The sequence below is a fragment of the Gymnogyps californianus genome, chromosome 4, assembly GCF_018139145.2.
Source record: "Gymnogyps californianus isolate 813 chromosome 4, ASM1813914v2, whole genome shotgun sequence".
Classification (NCBI taxonomy): domain Eukaryota; kingdom Metazoa; phylum Chordata; class Aves; order Accipitriformes; family Cathartidae; genus Gymnogyps; species Gymnogyps californianus.
This window is the reverse complement of record NC_059474.1, coordinates 32,079,534-32,101,519: the sequence shown is the minus strand read 5'-3', so window position 1 is coordinate 32,101,519 and position 21,986 is coordinate 32,079,534. Positions and strand designations below refer to the sequence as shown.

The 21,986-nt window shown below is 35.8% G+C and overlaps 1 protein-coding gene across 1 annotated transcript in view; it reads left to right on the top strand.

Annotated features, from left to right (window-relative positions):
* DLC1 (DLC1 Rho GTPase activating protein) overlaps window positions 1-21,986 on the top strand; it is a 235,260-nt gene that overhangs the window by 83,415 nt on the left and 129,859 nt on the right. The window contains exon 5 of the mRNA XM_050895583.1: window positions 17,304-17,337. Within this exon, the coding sequence (XP_050751540.1) occupies window positions 17,304-17,337 (34 nt within the window). The remainder of the gene's footprint in view (window positions 1-17,303; window positions 17,338-21,986) is intronic.

Sequence of the window (21,986 nt, the reverse complement as noted above, 5' to 3'; positions counted from 1 at the left end):
ATTTGATGTAATAAGATCTTAAATTACTTTGAGAAAATTATTTTCAAGCATTACCATATGGAGTCAAATAACAAATAAATTGGTTATCATAAGCTGCATCATGTTAGAAGGCACTTTAAACAGAGGTTCAAGATTCTTTTTAACATGGCTTCTCTGACTAAACGCTAGAGGATAAATCAAAAGTGTTATCTCCTTCTAATCTACTTTATTACTTGGGGAGGAGTGGAGGATAATTGTTTTCTGACTCCTTTCTATAGCTGGCAGCAGGACTTGGGCTTTGTCTTATTGTTGGATTTGTGAGTTAGGTGACAGAAGGCTTTCTGAGCATGAGGCAACTCAACAGTTCACCTCCTTCTCCCATGAGATACAACATGGCACATGCATGACGTGACCCTTATTTGAAGGGGTACATTCAGTTGGTTCCCAGGTACCAACTCTCTCAAACTTTATTTCAGTAGCAGTTTGTAAAATTGACTGGGCGAGTAAAGCATCTAATGAAGGTGAGGTTGAATTGACCAAAGAAACGTCAATTGCCTTAGCATTTGAAACCAGAAAAGATCAGGGAAAAATATAGTCTTTAGTGATCTAGGACCCAATTCAGTCCTTGCCAAAGTTGAGGAAGGCTTCCCATTGATTTCTCTTGAGTTTAATTACCAAAATTCCTCTGGTAGAGCTGTAACAGTGTCCAGGGTTTTACATGGGATCATGCTCAGTGATTACTCCTGGAAAAGTTCGTTTATCCACAGGTAATTCAAATAAATACTCACACATTAAATTGGGGATAATTTTGTCACTTCAGGAGAAGTGAATACTTTTATAGCATATCATATCTTCCGTTCCTGGTAAGCACTTAGGAATCAGCCCAAAGGATAATGAGTGGTTTGATAACAGTGTGTAGGAATGTGGAAAAGATATCCAAGAGTGGGTGGCTTTTAAGTCTTGCCAGCAAAGGCGTAAGAAGATTCATTTGCTACAGAATGCAATTAAAGTTCAACCTTGCAATAACATTCACTTTCATAGCAAAAGGGTAGTTAATTGTTATATGGCTTACTAGAAAAGGTCGCAGATTGGAATTATTTTAAGTCTTTAAAACTGATTAGGTTAATGCCTAGGTAACAAGGTTGGATCCATCCTTCCTGCTTGTCTTTGGAAAGGTGTGACATGGTTGCAGTGGTCTCTCTTGTTCCAATAGTTCCCATGCACAATCATTTCTTTCCTAGATTATGGGAAGATCAAGATTTGTCCTGAATCAGTGTGCCTGCAACTTTCTTGCTTTAGTTTTTCAGCAAAATAAGAACTAAAATAAAACCTCACACTTGATTTCAGCACCTCTACGCATCAGAACAGAATGATTACCCCTGGCTGGTCAGGGGTTTTCAGAGGACAAAGGACCAGCTATACTTTTCTCTGAAGCATTCATCACAAATGGAGTTAGGATACAGAGCAGAGAGGACCAGTGATGTTATGGAGACTCTCTTCTCTCCTGTTTAGCATATACTCTTAGTACTAAACCAATCTTCAAGAGGACTCTCCAGACACAACTGGCAGAAATATTGATTTTTTTTTCCCTTCATCATAATGTCCTAAACAAAATATGCCTTTTTTCCTATCTGGCTTATTTAAGTTAATTTACTAAATTAATTTACTGCCAAACACTTATGACCTGCAGCCTGAATCTTTCCTGAACATCTTAGTCTCCTGAAGATTACTTATTTGAAGTGGATAATAGATAATTGCATATAAGACACAGAGATCAGACTAGCTGCTCTGTTCTACTTTGTTTCATGCAATTTCTGTGATATTGGATCCAGGCTCATAAAAGCTGAAAATACTCAGGTGGAAATTCTGAGCTTTCTTATTAAAAAAAAAAAAAAGAATACCAAAAAACCAAAACCTTGGAGAAAAGATAACTACATTATTGAAATTCTTTAACTCCTAGATTACTTAAGTATGTTAAACAACTTGCAAAAGTAATATGAATAACAGCAAGTAATAATTTTCAGTAGTTTGTAATTAGTGATGGTCTTAACAGAGTTTAACTGCTATCAGAACATTGAGATTCTCAATAGCAGCCAGAAATCTGTAGCTGCAGCAGCTTTTATATAGCTTCATATGGGAGAACAGAGTTCTTTAAGATAGAGGCTATCTGCAACTGCACTTTATAGTAATGAAGTACTAAAACAATCTCTTGTGACATATTTTCCTCAGCCTCACCTTCCTAATAATTTATTTGTGGAATTTTCAGCATAGGAGAAACTAAAATTCAGGAAATTTGCTGCAGTGTATTTGTTCGTATGCCAGGCTTGTTCCTATGTATATACAAACAAGTTTTGGTTTTCTCTAGAACTAGATAAGTGGATGCTTCTAATGGCAGTATTTCAGGACTGCACAGGGTACTGTGAGTCAGTTAGGAATATTCAGGTTTCATAAGACATATACCCATCAGGAGAACGAGTGCTGAAATATATGGTATTTTGTGTGGTGTTTATTAAGCTGAAAGTTTAGATTATTTAGTCCTGTTCAAATGTAGCTTTGAAGCTATGTGCACTTGTAAATGCTGTCACATTCTCACAAACATAGATTGAGTTTTCTCAGACCACTCGGAAACCCATGAAAATTTCTCATTACTACTTATGGCAACACTATCTCCTGCTGCTGCCATAATTTGTTTTCTTGATGTCCATGGAAAGTACTTCAAGACAATCTGTCATATATCTGCAGCATCTATAAGGGTATGCTTCAAGCCAACATCTTTTTCCTGCTTGGATTTCAAGTTTGAATTCATGCCTTCCTTTGATGCCTTCACAAGAAATTCTTAGACTTTGTAGTTCTATAAACCAAGCTCAGTACACATAGCAGGAGCTATTTCAGCTTCCACAAGTTCCCTGTGTGTCAGCATCCCAATCCTTTGTTATTTTGGGGACTCGCTGAAATCTCACTGATTCTAGTTTTCACAGAATTTCGTCTTTTCCTCAGACTGAGTGCCGAGCTGCTCTTCTGTGTTCAGCAATGTTTGGCATTATCTTCTCAACCATTTTGTCCTGCACCTAAAAGATGCATCCAGATGCCATTAGGAACTCAAAACAAATGAGTTCCGTCCTCATTCTAAAAACTCTAAGAGATAAGCTGGTTTTGAACTAGATACCCTAGCTGAAGATGTCAGTTTTAATGGTTTGACAGTTTTGAATTATGTCAGTCCAGCCAGTTTTCAACCCATCTCGCTGTCTGCTCTTCCAGTCCATACTTTCTCAGCTTCCAAATGAGACTGCTTTGGGAGACAGTGTATAAAGTCTTACTAAAGTTAAGGTATATTATATTCACTGCTCTCTTCTTGTCCACATAGCCAGTGATTACATCTTGGAAGGCAAATCAGGTTGGTCAAGGATGATTTGCTCTTAGTAAACTGATGTTGGTCACTCCTGATTGCCTCCCTGTCACTCATGTCTTTGGAAACAGATTCCAAGGTGTGCTCCATGATCTTTCCCTGGACTGAGGTGAGCTGACAAGCTTAGAGATCGTTACCTCTTTGCCTCTTTTGAAGATGAGTGTAAATCTTTCTCCGGCCACCAGGGACATCCCACAGTTGTCACGATTTTTCACTGATGTTAGTGGCTCTGCAATTACATCAGCCATCTCTTTCAGCATGCTTCGGTAGACTTCATTTAGCCTCACAAGTCGGAATACATCCAGCTTCTCTAAATAGTCCCTAGCCTGTTGGTTTCTCACTTCTGGCTCTTCCTCTATTTCTAAGTCATGCTAAGCCCAGATGTCAGGGAGTAGGATTTGCCTATGAAACGTGAATCAGAATGGTCTAGATTTTGACTAGACTAGAAGTACAAAATAATGGAGAAATGAGCATAAAAAAGGCAGACCGAAAAATCTTGATCTATTTTATCTGTAGGTTGGCTTATTTCTTTCTCTCACTCTCTTTGGTATTCACTGCTAAAGGGTTTTTTCTTTCAGCAGCTGCAAGGTGCTGAGTACCCTCCACCGCTGTCACCATGTTTATTCTTAAACCGAAACACAGGCAAATATAAAATAGAACTTTCATTCTATACTTCTGTCTTGAGAGACATAGCAAGATTTGCAGCTTGCTTCATACACAGCCTGTTCCTTCCTCATCGAGTTCAGCATGCAAACATTGAGTTTGGAAGGTCTAAAGTACATGGGTGGTCAAGGGTACTGCATTCTTCTATTCTTTCCAATGAAAAACAGGCACTAGTAGAAGGATTGGTACAGTAGTGTTGTTTTGTTTGTTGGTTGGGTGTTTTATTTTCACTAAGCCATATTTCTGCTTACTTTGCTGCCAAGACACAAGAAAAATCATTAAAAAAAAAAAAAGCCATCTACCCTTCCTGTGGCAACTCTGTAATTTAATTTTACATACAAAATTAGGGACTAATGTGGGTGGATTTAAAATTTTATATTTATCCTACTCATATAATTCTTCTCACAAAATCTTTTTCATATGAAATACAGCTATTTTGTCAGAAATCTACTTTGCCAGTCTGCAGACTATCTGCTTTCAAAAAAACACCTACTCTTTTCATGTGGTGAAACAGGATTCATGGCTTTCTAGAGTTCTTTGCACCATCATTAATGGTCAGGAATATTTTTAAATGCTTGTGAAATATTGGTTCTAGGAGAGTTGAGTGTGAACATAAGATTCAGTCAAAGTGCTTCTGTAGAAAATGTTTCATACTTGTAATAGTCCCTCTCAACTAAAATATGGAATAATTCAAACTCTCCTCAGGGGACTGGTATTGGTATGAAAGCCAAGAGTGTACTTGGACTCTTGTGTGCTGTTTCCCTCTGGAAAATTTTGAAAGCTTAGAAACTGTGAACTACATTTTTGTAATATGCCACACAAAGTTTGGGAAAGTTGGAACAATTCAGAAAGAAACTGTACTATTAGGGCATGATCCTGGGGAAATACAGAAAATGCCCAGCACTTCACAGAATTGGACCCACTTACTGCTCTCAGGATCTGCAGTGCATCTGTCTGCAAGCCTGAGTGAGATTTTCATGGGAATAGCGTGGGAACACAGACATTGATGAGATACTTCTTTGCTTAGTGCCTGCAGAAACCAAAAATAAAATTCAGAACAAAATAAATAAATAAAGTGATCCTAAAAGAAGACCACTTTTAGAACTTCTGGAAAAGGAAGGAGCTTAAAAGGGCTGTCTTCATAGTAAATGTAGAAATTAGTAAAAGGTTTGATATAAATCCTGGCTTTTAATAGTAGATTTTATTATCTTTTATGCATATCCATATATGCACACACAGAACTGTGTCTTTAACAAGGAAATGGACACAGCATAGACAGGAAGATTATGAGTCAGGCAGCATCAACTTGAGCCTTCGCTTACTGGAGTAATTGGCAAAGTTCCCACTGACTTTAGCAGAATTGTGCTCTGTATCAGTAACGATTTCTTTTTCCATGAAGTAGAAACATATCATATATAGAATATAATAATGTTTGGAACTTATGTTAGATAAATGAATGGCAACATTGAATATCTCCAACTTTTAAGCATCCCATAAAAGGAGTTTATAAAATAAAGGTTTTTCAGACAGAGCACATCCTTCACCAGCTATGGTTAGCCATTGTTTGAATAGAAAATTATTATACTTGTTAATTAAGATAAAAAATGCAGTGTCATTTTTATGATGTAAGGAGATGTGTCTACTTTAACACCCATTGATTCTAACAATCAAAGTCTTAGAAACAAATGGGTTAAAATATGGAACTTCTTACTGGAAAATATTTTTATATCAGAATGCAAGCTACAGAAATACATAGCATGCTAGATGATTTACAGTAAAAAACTTAGCAATTGTAAGAAAAAAGTGTGTATATGTTCAAAAGTTAAGATTAACTGATTTGTTATGTGCTGATCTTGTAATATATTACACTTTTATATATAATGCATAGAAAAGTCTATCACAGAACAATCAAAATACTTTGCAGAATTTTTTTCTAGGCACTTGAAAGCTCCCAAGCATCCCATTTAAAGGTAAAGCATTATTATTTACACTTTAAAGATGAGAAAAAATAGGTGTTTGTAATATTTGTAACTGGCACAAAGATTGTCCAACCAGTATTCTTGTTCTAATACCAGACCACGACCATCCCCAGTGGTCTTACTCTAAGAAAAGTAATAGCTAGCCTGTCATCTTAACCATGCAGTAAGCTCATCCTAACTTTAACCGGCAGCATATACGGCTGAGCCTTAAGGTGGTGAATGGAACTCAGAATCCCCTGCAGTCAATTGCAAAACACCCCTCCTTCCTCCCAGGCTTTTAAAATATGTCGGCAGCATGAGCAGAACTTCATAGATGTATGAGTACTTCTATTGGGTTTTGGATTTTTATGACATCAAAGATCATAGCTTGACAGATGGCACCTGGGAATAAAATGGGACTACTGCACAGAAATGGAAGATGTGTAGCATGTGTGTTATCTGTGCTGGTGTCTGTCCATGTAGGTATGTACTACGAAATGTTAGCTTGGGCATTACCAAGTTAAGCAAGATGTTGCAAGACCCTAAAGAAATGTAATAGGAATTGGTCATACCACAGACCTGGAGTAGCACTCTTACTGGTAATACTTCCAGCTGAGGAAACTGTATGGCAGATGAAATGTGTATTTCTCTGGTTTATTAACTGTACCAGAGGAACCAAGCTTTTGGTTATATGAGCAAAGGGAATTTGATACTCAGTTTGACCAGAGTTTAGATATTAAAGTAGAAATGGTTATAGTTGGGGTTTTTTTCTCAAACAAAAAAGGGGGATTTGGTTACAAGCATTTTAGCATAAAACAGCTGTGCAGATGAATGTTTTGTTTTCCGAAGAGGTTTTTCAAGGGCTTGGGGTATTTTTTAGAACTTTCATTGTTGTATTTGGATTAAAAAACCTACTTTGCATCATTTCCTTAGGCCCTTTTAGGAGACAAAGCTCCTGTTTCTTTTCCCAGTGATAAAGAGACTTCTCATTTTTACTTGTTATATATTTTTATTTCTTTTTTCTGTCTTTTGGAAAAAAGGGAGTTGTTTTCATATAAGCAATATCTTTCCAACTTTTTTTTATATCAATTATCTTGAAAGAAACAGAAGTTCTTGAATGAACTAAAAAGCAAGTTTTCTTACTTCTTCACCCAAAAGAAGAAGTCTTTTTGTTTTACTGCCTCTATCTGCCACCCACAACCTTGACAAGGGCTTAAAGATTAGCGCACTACGTACGCAGAGAGCACTCAAAAGAACCCATTCCATTTCAGCTCTCTTTCTCTTGGATGACCTAGAGAAATACTGACTTAGTAAGGTCACAGTAATGGTGTTTGGTGATTTTTGAGCTCACACTTGCTACACGTGTATGTTGGAGCACGAACAAACTGAGATTCCAAGAATACGGTCAAAAAAGCAAACAAGATCTGGGTAGTGTATTTTAGTGTTTATTCCCCTCCTTTCTACCTCTTCCTCCTACCCAAGACAAAGCCACTGTCTTCTTGTGTGTTTCTACTCCTTGCCAGTTTTCTTCTCCTTGTAAAAGCAAATAGGGTGGTTTACGCTAATCTGTATTACTCTATGTTTTAGTAAACCAAGAAGAAACATGGTAATTATCACATCTAGCTGACTTGGTGATAACTTACTGAAATACATTAATTTGGCACTTACTCTCTCATACTCACCCCTGCTACTTTCCAAAGTTAGATGCACTTTTCTCCACAATAAAGCACCCCACTGACTCTCCCAAACCTATCACTGTTTCTGTCTGGCATGCTACCCCCTTCCTCTCTCCATCATCTCACGATTAGCATCACTATTATGTGACTCCTCGGCTTTCTGAGCAAAGAACTATGATATGATGTTCTGCAGACAGTAAAGGTTTCATCATCATAGAAGAGACGTAGTATTTGTAGTAATTGATTCTTTTACGCTTCGAATAAAGCTCAAGATCAAGAGCCTCCCTGAGGATCTGCTTTTGATCCTTTCCCACCTGGTCCAACAAATGTAATATCACAGTGACTGAATTCACATGAGACTGTGAGCACAAAGATTTGTGCCAAAACATATGTACCACATTTTAAAAAACAGTTTATTGGGGCTTGCTTTTTTATTTAGAGAGAAAGAGAGAACTCTAAATAGTTGTAGCACCCTGCTGCTGCTAACAATGGGAAGAGTAGCCAGCTGGGGTTACCTGCAGAGATTCAAGAGAGCAAACTCACACCGGATCAGAGTGTTAGTAGGTGTCAATAGTTCCTGCCCTCCCAATAGGTGTCAATAAGTTGCTGCAATGCTCTACACCTGATTTTCTTTTTCAGAACATAAAGCTGAACACAGTGAGGTCTTCCTTGACCAGCATAAATACCGATCCTTCATATATAATATTCAAGAAACTCAAATATGATTTTATTGCTGCTAACCTCAGTGAGATCTGAATCCAGGGGACTAACATTAGTGGAATTCAAAAATGTAGATAGCAATCAGCCATTGCATTTGGGCTGACCTCACAGAAAGATCATTAGAATCAGATTGTTCATTTACATATCTGATCATTTGTATTGCTAACCTTTTCTCAGTTAGCTCATGAATACGCAGCTTCTGCATTATGATAGACTCTGGCACTTGCAGCAATGAGATGAGCTTCCTGATTTTCATGTCTACACCCTCCAAAATCAGTAAGAGTGACTTGCTTTTCTTGGGATGAAGGGCAAAGGGCTCCTTTGTTTTCTTTGAGGTGGTTAGGGAAAGACAGGAATAGCATGATTTTGTTGGTTTTAATTGCCTCTTTTACTCTGCAAGTAGGTGCTCAAAGGTATTTGGTAACTTAGAGTCATTATGTAATAAATTTTACCTTCTATCATCATATGATTGAAAGAATTTCTTATTTACATGAAATATGGACTTATTCTAAGATTGTAAGTTTTATATATAAGGAGATGAGAAAAGACTGAAATCACCTAGAATTCCTGCCAGCCATGTAAAAGCATTCCCCAGATCTAAGGGCTTTAAGGCAAAATCACATTTGTAGACATTACATGATGTTGAAACAAATGGGAAATATGAGACTTTAATTATCTTTTACTGCTGCCTTATAGAGCTGGGTGCCCTCTGGTTCCCAAGTAGTTCAGCTTTGCCAGTGTTTCAGGGTTTATTGATGTGTTTGTTATTGTAAAAGGTTTTATAAGATAAACATTAGCTGAACAAATGACTTCTGAGCTTGGGAAAAAGTTCTCTATGTGTAAATGAACCCTAATAGAACCTCTGGTGATTGATGAAAAGCATGAGCACTCTTGGGGCTGCTCCAGTTCTAGAGGTAGTGTGTCACATCTCAGCTTTGGTGTTAACATTCAAGTTCTGTTTTCTTTAGGGAAGAGATACATATGCTTGGTGGAACTGGAGGAAGCACAGGTTTTGTTATTACCAAAAGCTATATAAATGTTCCTTAACATTAAACTAAAATTTAACTGACCCCTTTTTGAAGTACTGTATGTCCACCCCAGTAATTAAAGAGCAGTTCAAGTGGAAATAGAGTTCCTTATCTGGTGAACTCCTGGGAAGTATCAAAAATAAGTTTATTTTACACATTTGTTTTCATTCCAAGTTAAGTCCTGATATGCAAATGAGCTGAGGTCTAACAATTGCTAATTTTAAAAAAATCATACTTATGTTTCAAAAAATGTGTGATGGTAACTTTCAGGATATTTAGGAACTTGCAGCTGCTGCTCTGAAGACTTCAGCATCCCTAAAGAGAAAGGACTTAATTCTATATTATGGCCAAATTCTACTTAATGGTCTGGACAAGCTGCAGACAGGCTGTTGTCTTATCTGTCATATAAACCAGCTGTATGTGGTCCTGACATATTTCGGAGCATTGGGAGCTTACCCTGATCTGTGGAAAGTCTACAATAACACCAAACAGAGCACAAGACAGTTATCCTGCATCTTTGTTTTGCACTTCCAATCCAGCAAGTGTCACACTCCACCAGCCGAATGAAGAAGATGCAGGAAGTTACCAGACCACCCCAAGTGCAGGCTCTTGGCAAGTGCCCCATGGAAGGAGAACTGCCAACCATCCAGCACTAACTAGAAGAGGTCTCTGTGCATGACCTCAGTGGCATAAAGAGGCTCAAGCAAACAGAAATATCTAGACAGAAAACAAAGTAGTTGGGGAGAGGTATACAACTGACTGGAGGAGAACATATGCAGGCAAGCATACAGCTTTGTACTTCCACGAGAACTAGATTCATAGTGTTGTCATAAACTTAGCCAGAGACCTCTGAACGTGACATTAATTTCTTTTTAAAATTCAGTTAATTGATGCAGCTTTATTGTTGGGTGGATTTGAACTGCCTTCTGCTCTACTTCTAGTAATTGCAATCTTTAGTAAAATTAAAGACCACAAAGGAGAAAGACCTTGCTAAATTCCCCTCCTAAAGCTGGTCTGCCCTGAAAGTTGATGGTTTTGTTTTTTCTCTTTCCTTATCCAGATGAAAAAAAAATTAAAATTGCAAAAATTTTGGAGAACTGAAAACTTACTTTAAAAACTTACGAGTTTACTAAAATAATGTTTTGTAAATAATTCTGAACGATAAAATAATCATTCTTGGTTTTTCTTCTACTTTATTGCTATGATTTCAGTTCAATGTTAACACCAAAAGATTACTCGAAATTAATTAGTATTTCCAAAAGGGTTTTCTACATGTTTACTCTCTTAATCTGATTCATTAACATGAACAGCTTTGGTTTAAAAAAAAAACCATTTCCGGTAGAGATATTTATTCAATATTTTGTTGTAATGGGGATATAACTGAGGAAATTTCTGGTTATGGACTGCAGTATTTCCCTAATTTCAAACCATCTGAATGATAGTGGATTTTTTTCTTCTGTAAAATTAACCCAGTTAATTTTAACTAATCCAAATTAAGAAAACTGGAGCATACCTTCTAAATAAAATAAAATGTCTATTAAAGGACTCCAGATGATACAGAACGTACACTGTTTGATGAGAAATTACATAATGCTTAATTTTTTTTTTCTGTCTGAGCATTGTTGACCTCAGTCTTCAGGTACAAGATTGCTCTTATTTACTGGAACAGAGTTCTCTGTCATTCAGTTCATTAGTCCTTTCTTGGTAATTGTATATTGTGTTGATACTACCTCCTTTCTTTTTTGTCAGAAGCTCAGTAGATCATTCTTCTTTAGAGGATTTTAGATTTTTGTGTGTTTTGATCATTTGAGTAGAAAGAAGACAACAGAGATATATTTCAATCTACATAGTTGTTTCTGGTCTTTAAATCAATGATCCTATTTAAAAACTAAATATAACATTCGTTTTTATGTTTGCAAGCTTTGGAGGTTGGTCTCTTTTACACTTCTAACGCAATATAAAGCTTCCAGGTTTTTAGAATATGAACATGGATTTGGTCTTGAAGCAAATCATTTCAGTGAAAAAAACAATTCTTACTAACAGTTTTGTATAACAGAAGCATCCATTAAGGTGAGAATTTAGACCATGATTTTTAATTGCAGGAATAAAAGGCGACTACCATAAAAGCACTTCCAAAAATAAGGTAGGGCATTTATAACAGCTTGAGCTCAGCAATTGTGAGTCACCTGGTCACAGTTATTATGAAGGCTGCATTTTCCCTTTCTAGTCAAATCCCAGTATGCCAATGTTTGTCCTGGAGTTTTCCCTTCACCCTGGACAGTAGAAGATATTATCTCCACAGGCAAAATCGTAGAGAAATGCTTGTGAATCAAGATGTATCAGATCATTAGCAAGGAAATATCGAAGCATGTTTATTCAAATGCATACCTGAAAAAAGACTGAATAGCTGACACCCTTCTATGATGGAAGGGCTTTGTAGAATATCCATCATGGTTGGATGGCAGTATTGAAAATGTAATTCACGTAATGCCAAATGCACTTTATCTTCTGTAATCCAAGAAAAAGCAGAACTATTATTCTGGGAAAAAAATGTGGAGTTAATGCCTTTAAAATAAAGATGCTATATCTTGTTTGGAAAATTGGAATATAGACTCACTGCGATTGGTTTATGAGATACTAAAAAAATAAATAGATGTCACTAGATACTTATTTCAGAAATTGTATGTTACATGCTCCTGTACAGTAACGTGCCAGTTTATGCAAACCTTTGCCATCCAGTGTAGCCCTTTGCAGATGAGTCAGTTGTGGTAGAGCTGTTCATGTTATGTGAGTGCAAGAAAACAAAAAGATAGCTAGTTTAATTTTATTAATAATGGCTTTGTCTGCAGGTTTGGAATCAGTATAAAAAAAACATAGCTTTGCCCTACAGTTAAGGGAGAGCCAAGCTGTGTTCAGGTCAGACTGGATGTGCCTCAGCTTTTTACAACGGCAGTCTTGCAGCTCAGCGTACCCTCACCGCTGCTCCCAAATGCGCTCTGTCTTCTTTGCAGATAACGCCTCCCCCTTTCACCACCAAGACACTGCACACATCTACTGATTATACCGCTTCTAATCTGGAAAGCTACAGTGCTAATTTTTTAGCCTGGCTCAGAGATGAAATATGTGAATTTTGACTCTGTAATGGAAGGAAGCTAATTTGGGGGGTGGGGAGGGATTTTTTCTTTCTTCTTTTCATAGTGAAGAACTGCGCGTTCCCGAAATGAATGGTTGCTGTTCAAAATTATTGGCTTTTTTTACATATTTACTTCTCTTTCCTGTTAAAATATTCTTAAAAGCTCAGGAAAAAGTAGATATTTTTACTTTGGTCAAACAAAACTTTTCATTTGTGCAAAAATTTTATTTTAAGTTTTGATTTACCAGAATTTTCCACCATTTTCTTTCTTGCTGGAAGACAGCATTTCCACCTAACTTCTAAGGAAATTCAGAGGAAGTGGTTATTTAACCCAGTATTACTGGTAATCATTTCTATCTGAGCAAGGCAACTCCAACTTTAAAGAAAAATGTCTAATATAGTGTTTTACATGCACTTTACAGTCATATTTGCAGACGTAATATATTTACAGGGAATCAGTTCCAATACAGTAAGGATGCATACAAAAATTTTCAATATGACATTTCAAGTAAGATTTTCATAGGTTAAAAATCACATTCTCTAATTTAAAATAAAATCCTGAGTATATTTCAGCAATGGTCTCATAGAGATTTTCTCTTTCTCCCCACCCCCCCTCCCCTTTCTTGGTGCTGCTAAAAGCACATGCGATTAAAAATATAGAGAGGAGCCTGACTATGGGGAGTGTTTGCTGAAATCTGTGAAGGGGGTGTAAAAAGGGCGTGTGTCTGCTTTTTTTTTAAACACATGTGACCCAATCATGTGGAAATTGTTAGTCCAGCTCCTTCGCTCTGTGAGGAGAGTGAGAAATAATGTGAAGTTACAGTGAACCCATCTGGCCAAGCAGGAAAATCCGGTTTAATTGCTCCGTTGCCAGAAATGTTAAATCACTTCCTGGGAATGCAATTCATTTGGAACATATGGAACTCGTTGGAAGAAGGTCTCCAGTGAATTCAAAACTGTACTGGAGATGAGAGCATTTCTCATAAGTAACAATCATGTTTTCCCACTGGGCAGCATGTAAGCAGCATGTGTAGCTGTATTAACGAAAAACTAAACCAATAGTAGGACTGTCTGAGATCTTGTTGAACAAAATTGGCTCGTGGTTTACTTTATTTTAAATTTTCAAGAAATGCTATGTTCATTTAGGATTTTTTTTCTTAGCTTTTAAGCAGCAACAGAACATTCTACAGAATTTTTAGCTCATTTTACATCTTGATTCAGCAGAATTACACTGTGTTTAGAAAACAGACATGTTTGAAAGTATCGTCCAAGATGTCTTTGTACTTTGTGGATAAAGAGGGTAGTTTTTTGAGGTTTTTTTTGGTTTGGTTTGTTTTTTTTAATCAGGGACTTTACATTTACTATATATTTTAATAAAATAGGAAGATTTTCAATTTTTCTGTAAACTAAGCAAATCTAAACCTTTGACTAAAAATATTTTATATATATATATATGAGTTCTCCTTAAATTGTAAAGAATTACTGAGCAAGACTTGCTTGTTTATATACATTATTTTAAGGAAAGCATCTTTCTGAAGCCATTATAACAGTTATGAATTTATAAGTATGCCACAGTACCACATTCCGAGTCAAGCATTCATGTTATTTGCAGTCTTTACAATGAGAAGAATATTGATATTCTTTGGAAAAATATGCTTCCTATTCTGTTCTAAAGAAAAGATCTTACTTTCATTAATTTGATGCAACTATAAGGGGTTTTTTAGAGATAATTTCTTTTTTTACTTGGATTCACATGAATTTGAGCAAATATTTGGTTCTTGGAAAATACTATAGTTTTTTCTTGTGCAGTTAATCAATAAGACCAAATCGGAGAAGATTAGCTCTTCTAATTTTAAAAGCACATGAAGGAAATGGAACCATGGTTTGCTGAAAAAGTGGACTAAGTCTGATATCAAGAATAAAAGTGAGGCAATAAAAAGCAGTCTTTATATTTACATAATGCACTATGGGGGACTTGGAGTAGTGAAAAATGGTGGTGACATGTAGTCACCACCATATGATGTCCTTCTAATTATTCTAGGAAAACTTATATACTTTGTGATGTTATTGTTTTGAATATATTTCTTTATTCTATTATTTTATTTATAGTATTATTCTTTTTCCCATGCACCTGACTTGATTTTAAAATTCTTACTTTTGGCAATTTGCATAATCCATATTGGTCTCTCTAGCATTAGTCTTAATGAATTGCTACAAGATTACTGTAGGAACATAGGAAGTACTTTTATCTGTAAACCTCACTCTACCTTTAAATTTTCTGGAATTTATAGTGCTTCTTCATCCTACTTAATAGAAGTACTAATTTTTTTACTTACACATCTGCCCTGAGGCATTATGGTTCTATGTATTTCCAGCTACAGCTTTTTACCTGGGCTAAACCCACTAAACAGCCCTAAAAACTTTTAGGGCTACCATCTAACAAATTTACTAAAATTTACATTTGGTCGTAAATCAACATGTAAATCAGCATCAATTAGAAATAGCGTATATTTCCAGGAAATAACTTGAAGTGACAAATGGCAAGATTAATAATGTTTTAAAATCTGATATGCTGATATAAAAAAAAAAAAAACGCATGCTGATATGAATGATGATGGGAGCTGATTCAGAAGTGTTCATTCAGGCCAAAGGCACTACCAGTGACTCACACTGCAGTTATAGACAATGTGATTAAAGTCCATTTAAGTCTATCATAAAGCCACCAGAGAAATTATCTTCCATGCTTGTCACTCTGTCATATCCCCATTGAGTCCTGTAACTGCTTCCCCCCAGTTCACTGAATCACAGCTGTTCATCTTGGCCTTGCATTTTAGACCTTACAAAGGCTGTCCCTATCAAACTGTTGTCTCTTTTTCCATGACACAGCTTATGATTTCAGCGCTTACACTGTTTGTTACCACATCTCCAGTCATCTCAATGTTGTCTTCAAAGCTTTTCTTAAAGGAAGCAATCACACCTTCTTTGGGTTTTTTATGGCTAACAAAACTCAGCATTAAAATGTGATAATAACCGGTCCCCATATTCCTTCTTTTGTCCTGACCCTTCCATTCAATTTACACTAATATTCCCTTGTTCTTTTTTTCTTCTTCTGTTTGGTTTTCTTTTCCTGTTTGTTTGCTTGTTTCTCACCTTCTTCTCTTTACAAAGTTCTCTCTTTACAAATTTCCTTCTCAGACAAATGATAATAGTGAATCTAGGGTTTTCTTTCTTATTTTCTTTTTTTTCTTAGCCAGTGTAACCACTTAGGTCTGGGAAAGAGAAGAAAATTACATACTGGTTTTCAAAATTCTATCAATTATTTTTAAAAAAATCTATACATGATACACCTTTTCTTTCTTTGCAACTGATACCTTGATTCGTTCTGTGATTTTATTGTTTCTTTGGCCTGTTAACTTTCTTCAGTCTATGGAAGTTAATGCCTTTGTTGCATTACTGGAGCAAAATGGTCCTTCTTCCGAACAAATATATGTTTGTAAAAAGAAAGGGAAATGCAAGGAGCTGCTGTTGTTTTAATATTAGTCTGATGGTATGAGATTTTTGAATGTCAGACTCAAGCAACAGATATTTAACTAGTCAGAGTACAGGTGAAACAAAGAATCACAAAAGGATTCTTATAGCTATTGTTAATCTGTAAGGTATTTATTAATATATATTGTCTAAGACATGTTCTATTTGAAATTTTGTACAAAATATCATCCAGGAAATGCTATAAAATACTATTTTATATAGCAGGACAAATCAAATCCTGAAATGAAATTTTCAAAGTCTACTTCAGGAACTCTATCGAAAGTCTGAAACTTGTTGTTTTGTGATTTCTGTCCATCACTCCCGTCTTTCTTTTTCTGTGAAATCTGCAGCAGGAAAATCCGCTGAACAAAGGCTAGACTGACATGAGTGAAAGGGATGTAAAATTTATACCTTAACTCACATGACAGTTCTGCATACATTGCATACCCAATCCAATTTCTCATCCAGCCTTTCTTACCTTTATCATATCTGCACATTCTTTAATTCTGTTTATATGTGTGCCATATAAATTCCATTTTATTATTCATTCAATCTATAACCTACTTATTTTAGGAAAAATATACTCAGAAAGGTCTTCTGCACTAGTCTGAAAGAAAAGCATAATATGAAAGATTTTTACATCCATTGTAAAGAAAACCAATTCTCCAAGTCCAAAAACAAGTACAGCCAATATGAAAACACTTCTATGACTTGTCTCTGAAAAATTATATAAAAAGTAAGAAATTGGTATGTTATAGAACAACATACATTTGAGCCCAAGTCCTAACTATATGGAGTCAATGGCAGAACTCTACTTGAGTTTTGCAGAAAAAAGATTTGGCATTTTAGTCTCATCTTGAGCCACACAGTTTTTGTCTTCACTCCTTCAGAATTATTTAGTAATTTCCCAGTGAAATTTTGTGGGCATGTATCCTAGGATGATTATTTCAAAATGTGATCATTGGAATATCTTGTTAAGTCCATCTCCTCCCTTCTCTCCTAGTCCTTTTTTTTTAACAGTCATTAGTTTCATAATAGATTATAAGACACTCAAATGGGAACTGTATGTTTCTCTCCAGAGTGCTTAACAGAGTAAGACCTCAGTTCTTTCCAGACCTTCTGGACACTCATAAAATCTACCTTAAGATCTTATAATGTTTCTCTAATATTCTTATTTTTTTAATAGTGGTATCATTTATTTTTTTCTTTCAGGCTATGCCAGTTATTTCAGAGAAGGAGAAGGCTGGTGAGTAAATATTTACTTGTTTTCTCATTTCCTTGTATTTGTTTTGTGGAATACAGTGTTATGTTACTAAGTGATGAAAGACAGGCTTCAAGTGTGGGGTTTTGAATGTGTAGGATTACAGACCTGACAAATATCTGTGTGAAGGTTATTCATTGTTTCCTGAACAGGATATTTTCTCTTTCTGAAAAGCAGTCCAGCTTTCTGTGTGGTACTAATAAAGATGTTTGAAACTATCCTACAAAGTACCTGGTTGAATTGCAGCTGCCCCTTACATCTCAGTCTTCCTCTAGATACTAACTTGTTACTTGGCGTTAAAATCTATTTTGATTTATTTGATGTCTCAATTAGCAAACATGGATGCCAATGGGTTTGTTCAAGTCAGTGGAATTTGCTGACTTAGTGTGAACTTTACTGTCTGTCTTTAAGTATGGCAGGAAATTTTGGTTATCATCTGGAGTATTTCACTGGACATAATTTTTATTTTGGCTAAGTACTTCCAGAATATTGGAAGGTTGTTTTTCTGTTCTTTTCTGTTACGTATGTTCTCTGAATACTATATGTACTTTGGTGTTGGTATGTGAAATCTATTAGTGATTGTCTGCTAGACACTGTCAAATGGATGTATTGTTGTGATAAACGCTGGGGAACACACCACTCTCAGCGCTATAGGTCTCTAGAACCTCTGTTGGTTTCTTCGTCATTTATTTTGCTTGATAGTTTGCTACTGTACTTCAAATATAGCTTGAAAAGTACCTCAAAATATCCAAATGCCCCAGGCATTCTGATTTATGTCTGATTTTTGTCGGTGACATTTTCTTGCATTATCCTGGTTCGGATTATTTCTTTTCTTTTGCTTATTAAGGGAGAAGAATAGGTTAAAAAAAAGTTTTTGAGAGCAAAGCCACAGTGCTAATTAGTACTGTAAAAGCTATGGAGCTGTCTGGTCAGGATGTTCTATTTCAGCTGTTGAAGTTCATAAATAATTCCCAAACTGTGACCCATATTTAATAAGCATTTTCTTTATAGATTTCACAGGTGGTACTCTTTGGTATTTCTTTTTCTGAGGCAGTTCGTATTTGGCCACATCCTTTAAATTATGCCCAAACATGCAAACTGATTATAACGGGCCCTACTATTCGCAGCTAATTTCAAATACTTTTTCAAGCAGCCACGCAACATTATAGGTTTTTGTACATCTTTAGCAATTATGTACCACACAAGATTAAAAGCTATCTGAAAGTCATTAAAAAATCTTCAGGACATAGAGATGTAATGACCTCAGTTTTATAGTAGAGGAATAGAGCTGCAACAAGTGTTTGCCATAGCTAACAGCTTGTAAAATCAGAAATAAAACTCAAAGCTCTATGCTTACTTCTTCAGCGTCAAAACTACCTAACACTTCAGTGTTGATGGTGGTATAAAATAAATGTATTTTTGACATACACTTTATAACCTGTACATATGCATATGAGTGTGTCTCTTCCTTCTTCCTGCCCAGACTTCACTGCTATGTTTTTTGTGGACAGCATTCTATTTAATATTACAAATATTAGGTGGAACTTCATGCCATGTGGAGTCAGTTTGCTGACGTTTCCGTGTACATGAGAACAAGCTAGACTGTGAATGGAAATGTGGTTGCCTTTTAATCACTTTTGGCTTTTGTTTAACTCTTTACAGCTCAGGAGTTCACGAGGTTAAGATGGTTTTTTGGAAATATTAAGCATGTATTAGGGAGATGATTATTTAAATAAGGCCTATTGATTGAAGTCATTTGGTTCTAGGGGTAGTTAGTGCTATTTTTTTCAGATGCAATTGGATCTTTATTCAGACATTCATGTCTCATGTTTTGCAATTTAACTAGCCGTTGTTTGATCGTTGCTGCTTACACTTCACCGGATAAATGACATTGCATAAGACTCATGAATGACAAAGCCATAAGTAAGGTGTGAAAGCCTTCAAAAAAGAATATAGCATATTTGCATGTCTGCTGTAAAAGAACAAAATAAATACTAATTTTGATATTTATTTGGAAATACCAACAATCTAACTCTTTCTGGTTTATATTATTACAAACAGACTAAAACATATTACAAAATATTACAGAACAAAAATAAGTTGTTTATTACTACTGACAATGCTAATAACAAAGTAGGTAAAGAGATTGGATAGCATTGTATTAAAATCGGATTAAAAATGCACTCAAAATATCTAGTCAAACATCTTTTCTCATTTTGAGAATTTGAAGTAATAATTTCTTGTAGTTCCCTCTTTCCTACTTAATACTATTTGGTTTCATCTGGGACTGGAATGAGAAAGACAAGAAAGCAGAAAGGCTGTTATTTCAATGTTTCTGGTTCAGAAATTCTATATACATAAATAAAAATCTGTTTTTTACAAGACTTTCTATTCTGCAGACTCCAGACACTTTGATACTTTCAAATGCTTTTCCTATAGGCAACCATTTAGATCTTTAAATGGACCAAGCTGCTTAAGCAGCTTAGAAGTTCACACATTACTGATTATGTTTATAGCAGTTGTTAATCCTTGAAATTAAATATTTTCTCAATTTTATGTATTTTCCAACACGCAGTAAATTTTGACTACATCAAATACAAACTTTCAGATGGAGTACTTAAAAAAAAAAAAAAAACAAAAACAAAAACACACACACACTATTTTTAGATTTAGAGCAAAGCCAAACATAATCTGAAAACATTGCTATATTTTTCAATTAATAACTCAAGATTTGCACAACAAGCCAATTTTTTTTTAGAGTGGAAAGTGCTGTAAAACCTGTAATTGCAGAGTCCCTTTGGCAAAAATCTATAAATGATCAGTGTATTGAGCAGAACATCAGTCATGCCTAACTGTGTACACTATTGCTTCAAGTTGTGTGAATTAGGGAATTGCAAATGATGTACTGTGGCATCAGCTATTTCTGAGAAATGCATTTTTAAGAAGTCTCAATATTGTTGATATTTCTGGCAATGGTGAAAAAAAGAAATCTTTCAAAAGAACTTTTTTAAGGTAGAAGTTAAGATCAAGCAACATACACAGTCAGGGAAAATGATGGCTCAAGCCAAGAGATGACTCAGGGCTCGGACTATTGGCACCTAAATCAGGAATGCAGGCCAGCAACCAGCTTCCAAAGACTGTTTTTTCAGATGCATCCATCTTTCTTTTGAGTAATTTATGTATTCCCATGCCTTTACTTACCTTGCTGACCGTTGTGATTTTTATTCTCAAATTCTGTCCATGACCTATGAAGAAATTTGAGGAATGGAAGGTTCATCTCACTTGTTTAATAATGAAGGTGTCTGTCAGAGTTAGTGGTGTTGGCTTCATTTGCAGTCTAAAAATAATCAGCATATGAACCTTTGGTTCACCTGGCTATATGTCAGCATTTGGTTTACTGATGTGAATCGCACACAAGACTTCATGAATGGTATTGGTTAACTCTCCACTAACTGTAGAGTCAAGACGGCTCCTAACACAGATACCAATATTCAGTACAATGAATCCACTGTGAGGTTCCTAATCCAGGGCTAACTTCAGTTTCTGGAGCAGTGTTCCCAAAACAAAGGCGAAATGACTATAAGTCAATATTAGAAGTATTGCCTAAGTCTCTTTGTGGACCTACTTCATGATTTCCCAATTTATCCTCAAATATTTGCAGGGAATAGTGAACTCTGCTTGTGAGTTGGAAATATTGCTACAACAGAGCCAGCAGGAGAGGTAGAGTGAATATCCACATCTGGTCAGGGACTAGCACAGCTTATTTCTCTTGAGGTGATGAAACTATGTGCTATCACATAAACAGGGCAGAAGGTTTAGTCTAGCCCTAAATAAATATTAAATAAATATTAACACCATTGGCCTATAAAGTTCAGCATTATAATAAATAAATTTTTCCTGTGCATAAAACAACTGCCCTGTGGTATTTTGGTTGAACACGCATTTAGGAGAGTGGCTGCTCTAAAAATAAAATAAGGGGTTTTTAAGTCATTGCGTACTAAATTTTAGTTATTAAGTACAAACTTGGATCAATTAAAAAACACAGAACACGTGACTTGATATAAAAAAGCAAGTGACACTACTCATCTGTAGCAGTAAAAATTCCCTAGCAGAATAGCAAGTGAGCATGCTTTTAAGAGCTTTCACAATTCTATCAAAATATTCCCTCTTGCTTTAAAGATATACTATGCAAAAAGTGCACAACCTCTTTGGGTACATCTCAGTACTCTCTCTAACTAGCAGGTTAGTGAGGTCTATTTCAGCACAAATAAAAGTGTCAGTCTTTGACTTGGAGTAGAACAGATTTGATAGCCCATTTCTCATATGTGTTTTGGTGATCAGCAAGCAAACAAGAGGATAAAGTATTAAGCACAGTTGAAGACAGCAGCCTCATTGGATCTCTGGCCAATGTAAAGTGATTGAAAGCTCCCCGGTGTTAGTACTACAATATGGGCCTAGCAGTGAACAAGTCTCATTTTTTTTCTGCATCTCCTCTAGATTTCTGGTAAAGATACTATTTAATAAAGCACAGGCTCGATGTCCTTTGGTGTTAATTTCCCTGGTTGCCTTTGATTCACAAGGAAGACAAATACACAGGCGATTAAAGGGACCTTAACAGCAAGGTATTTCCTCTC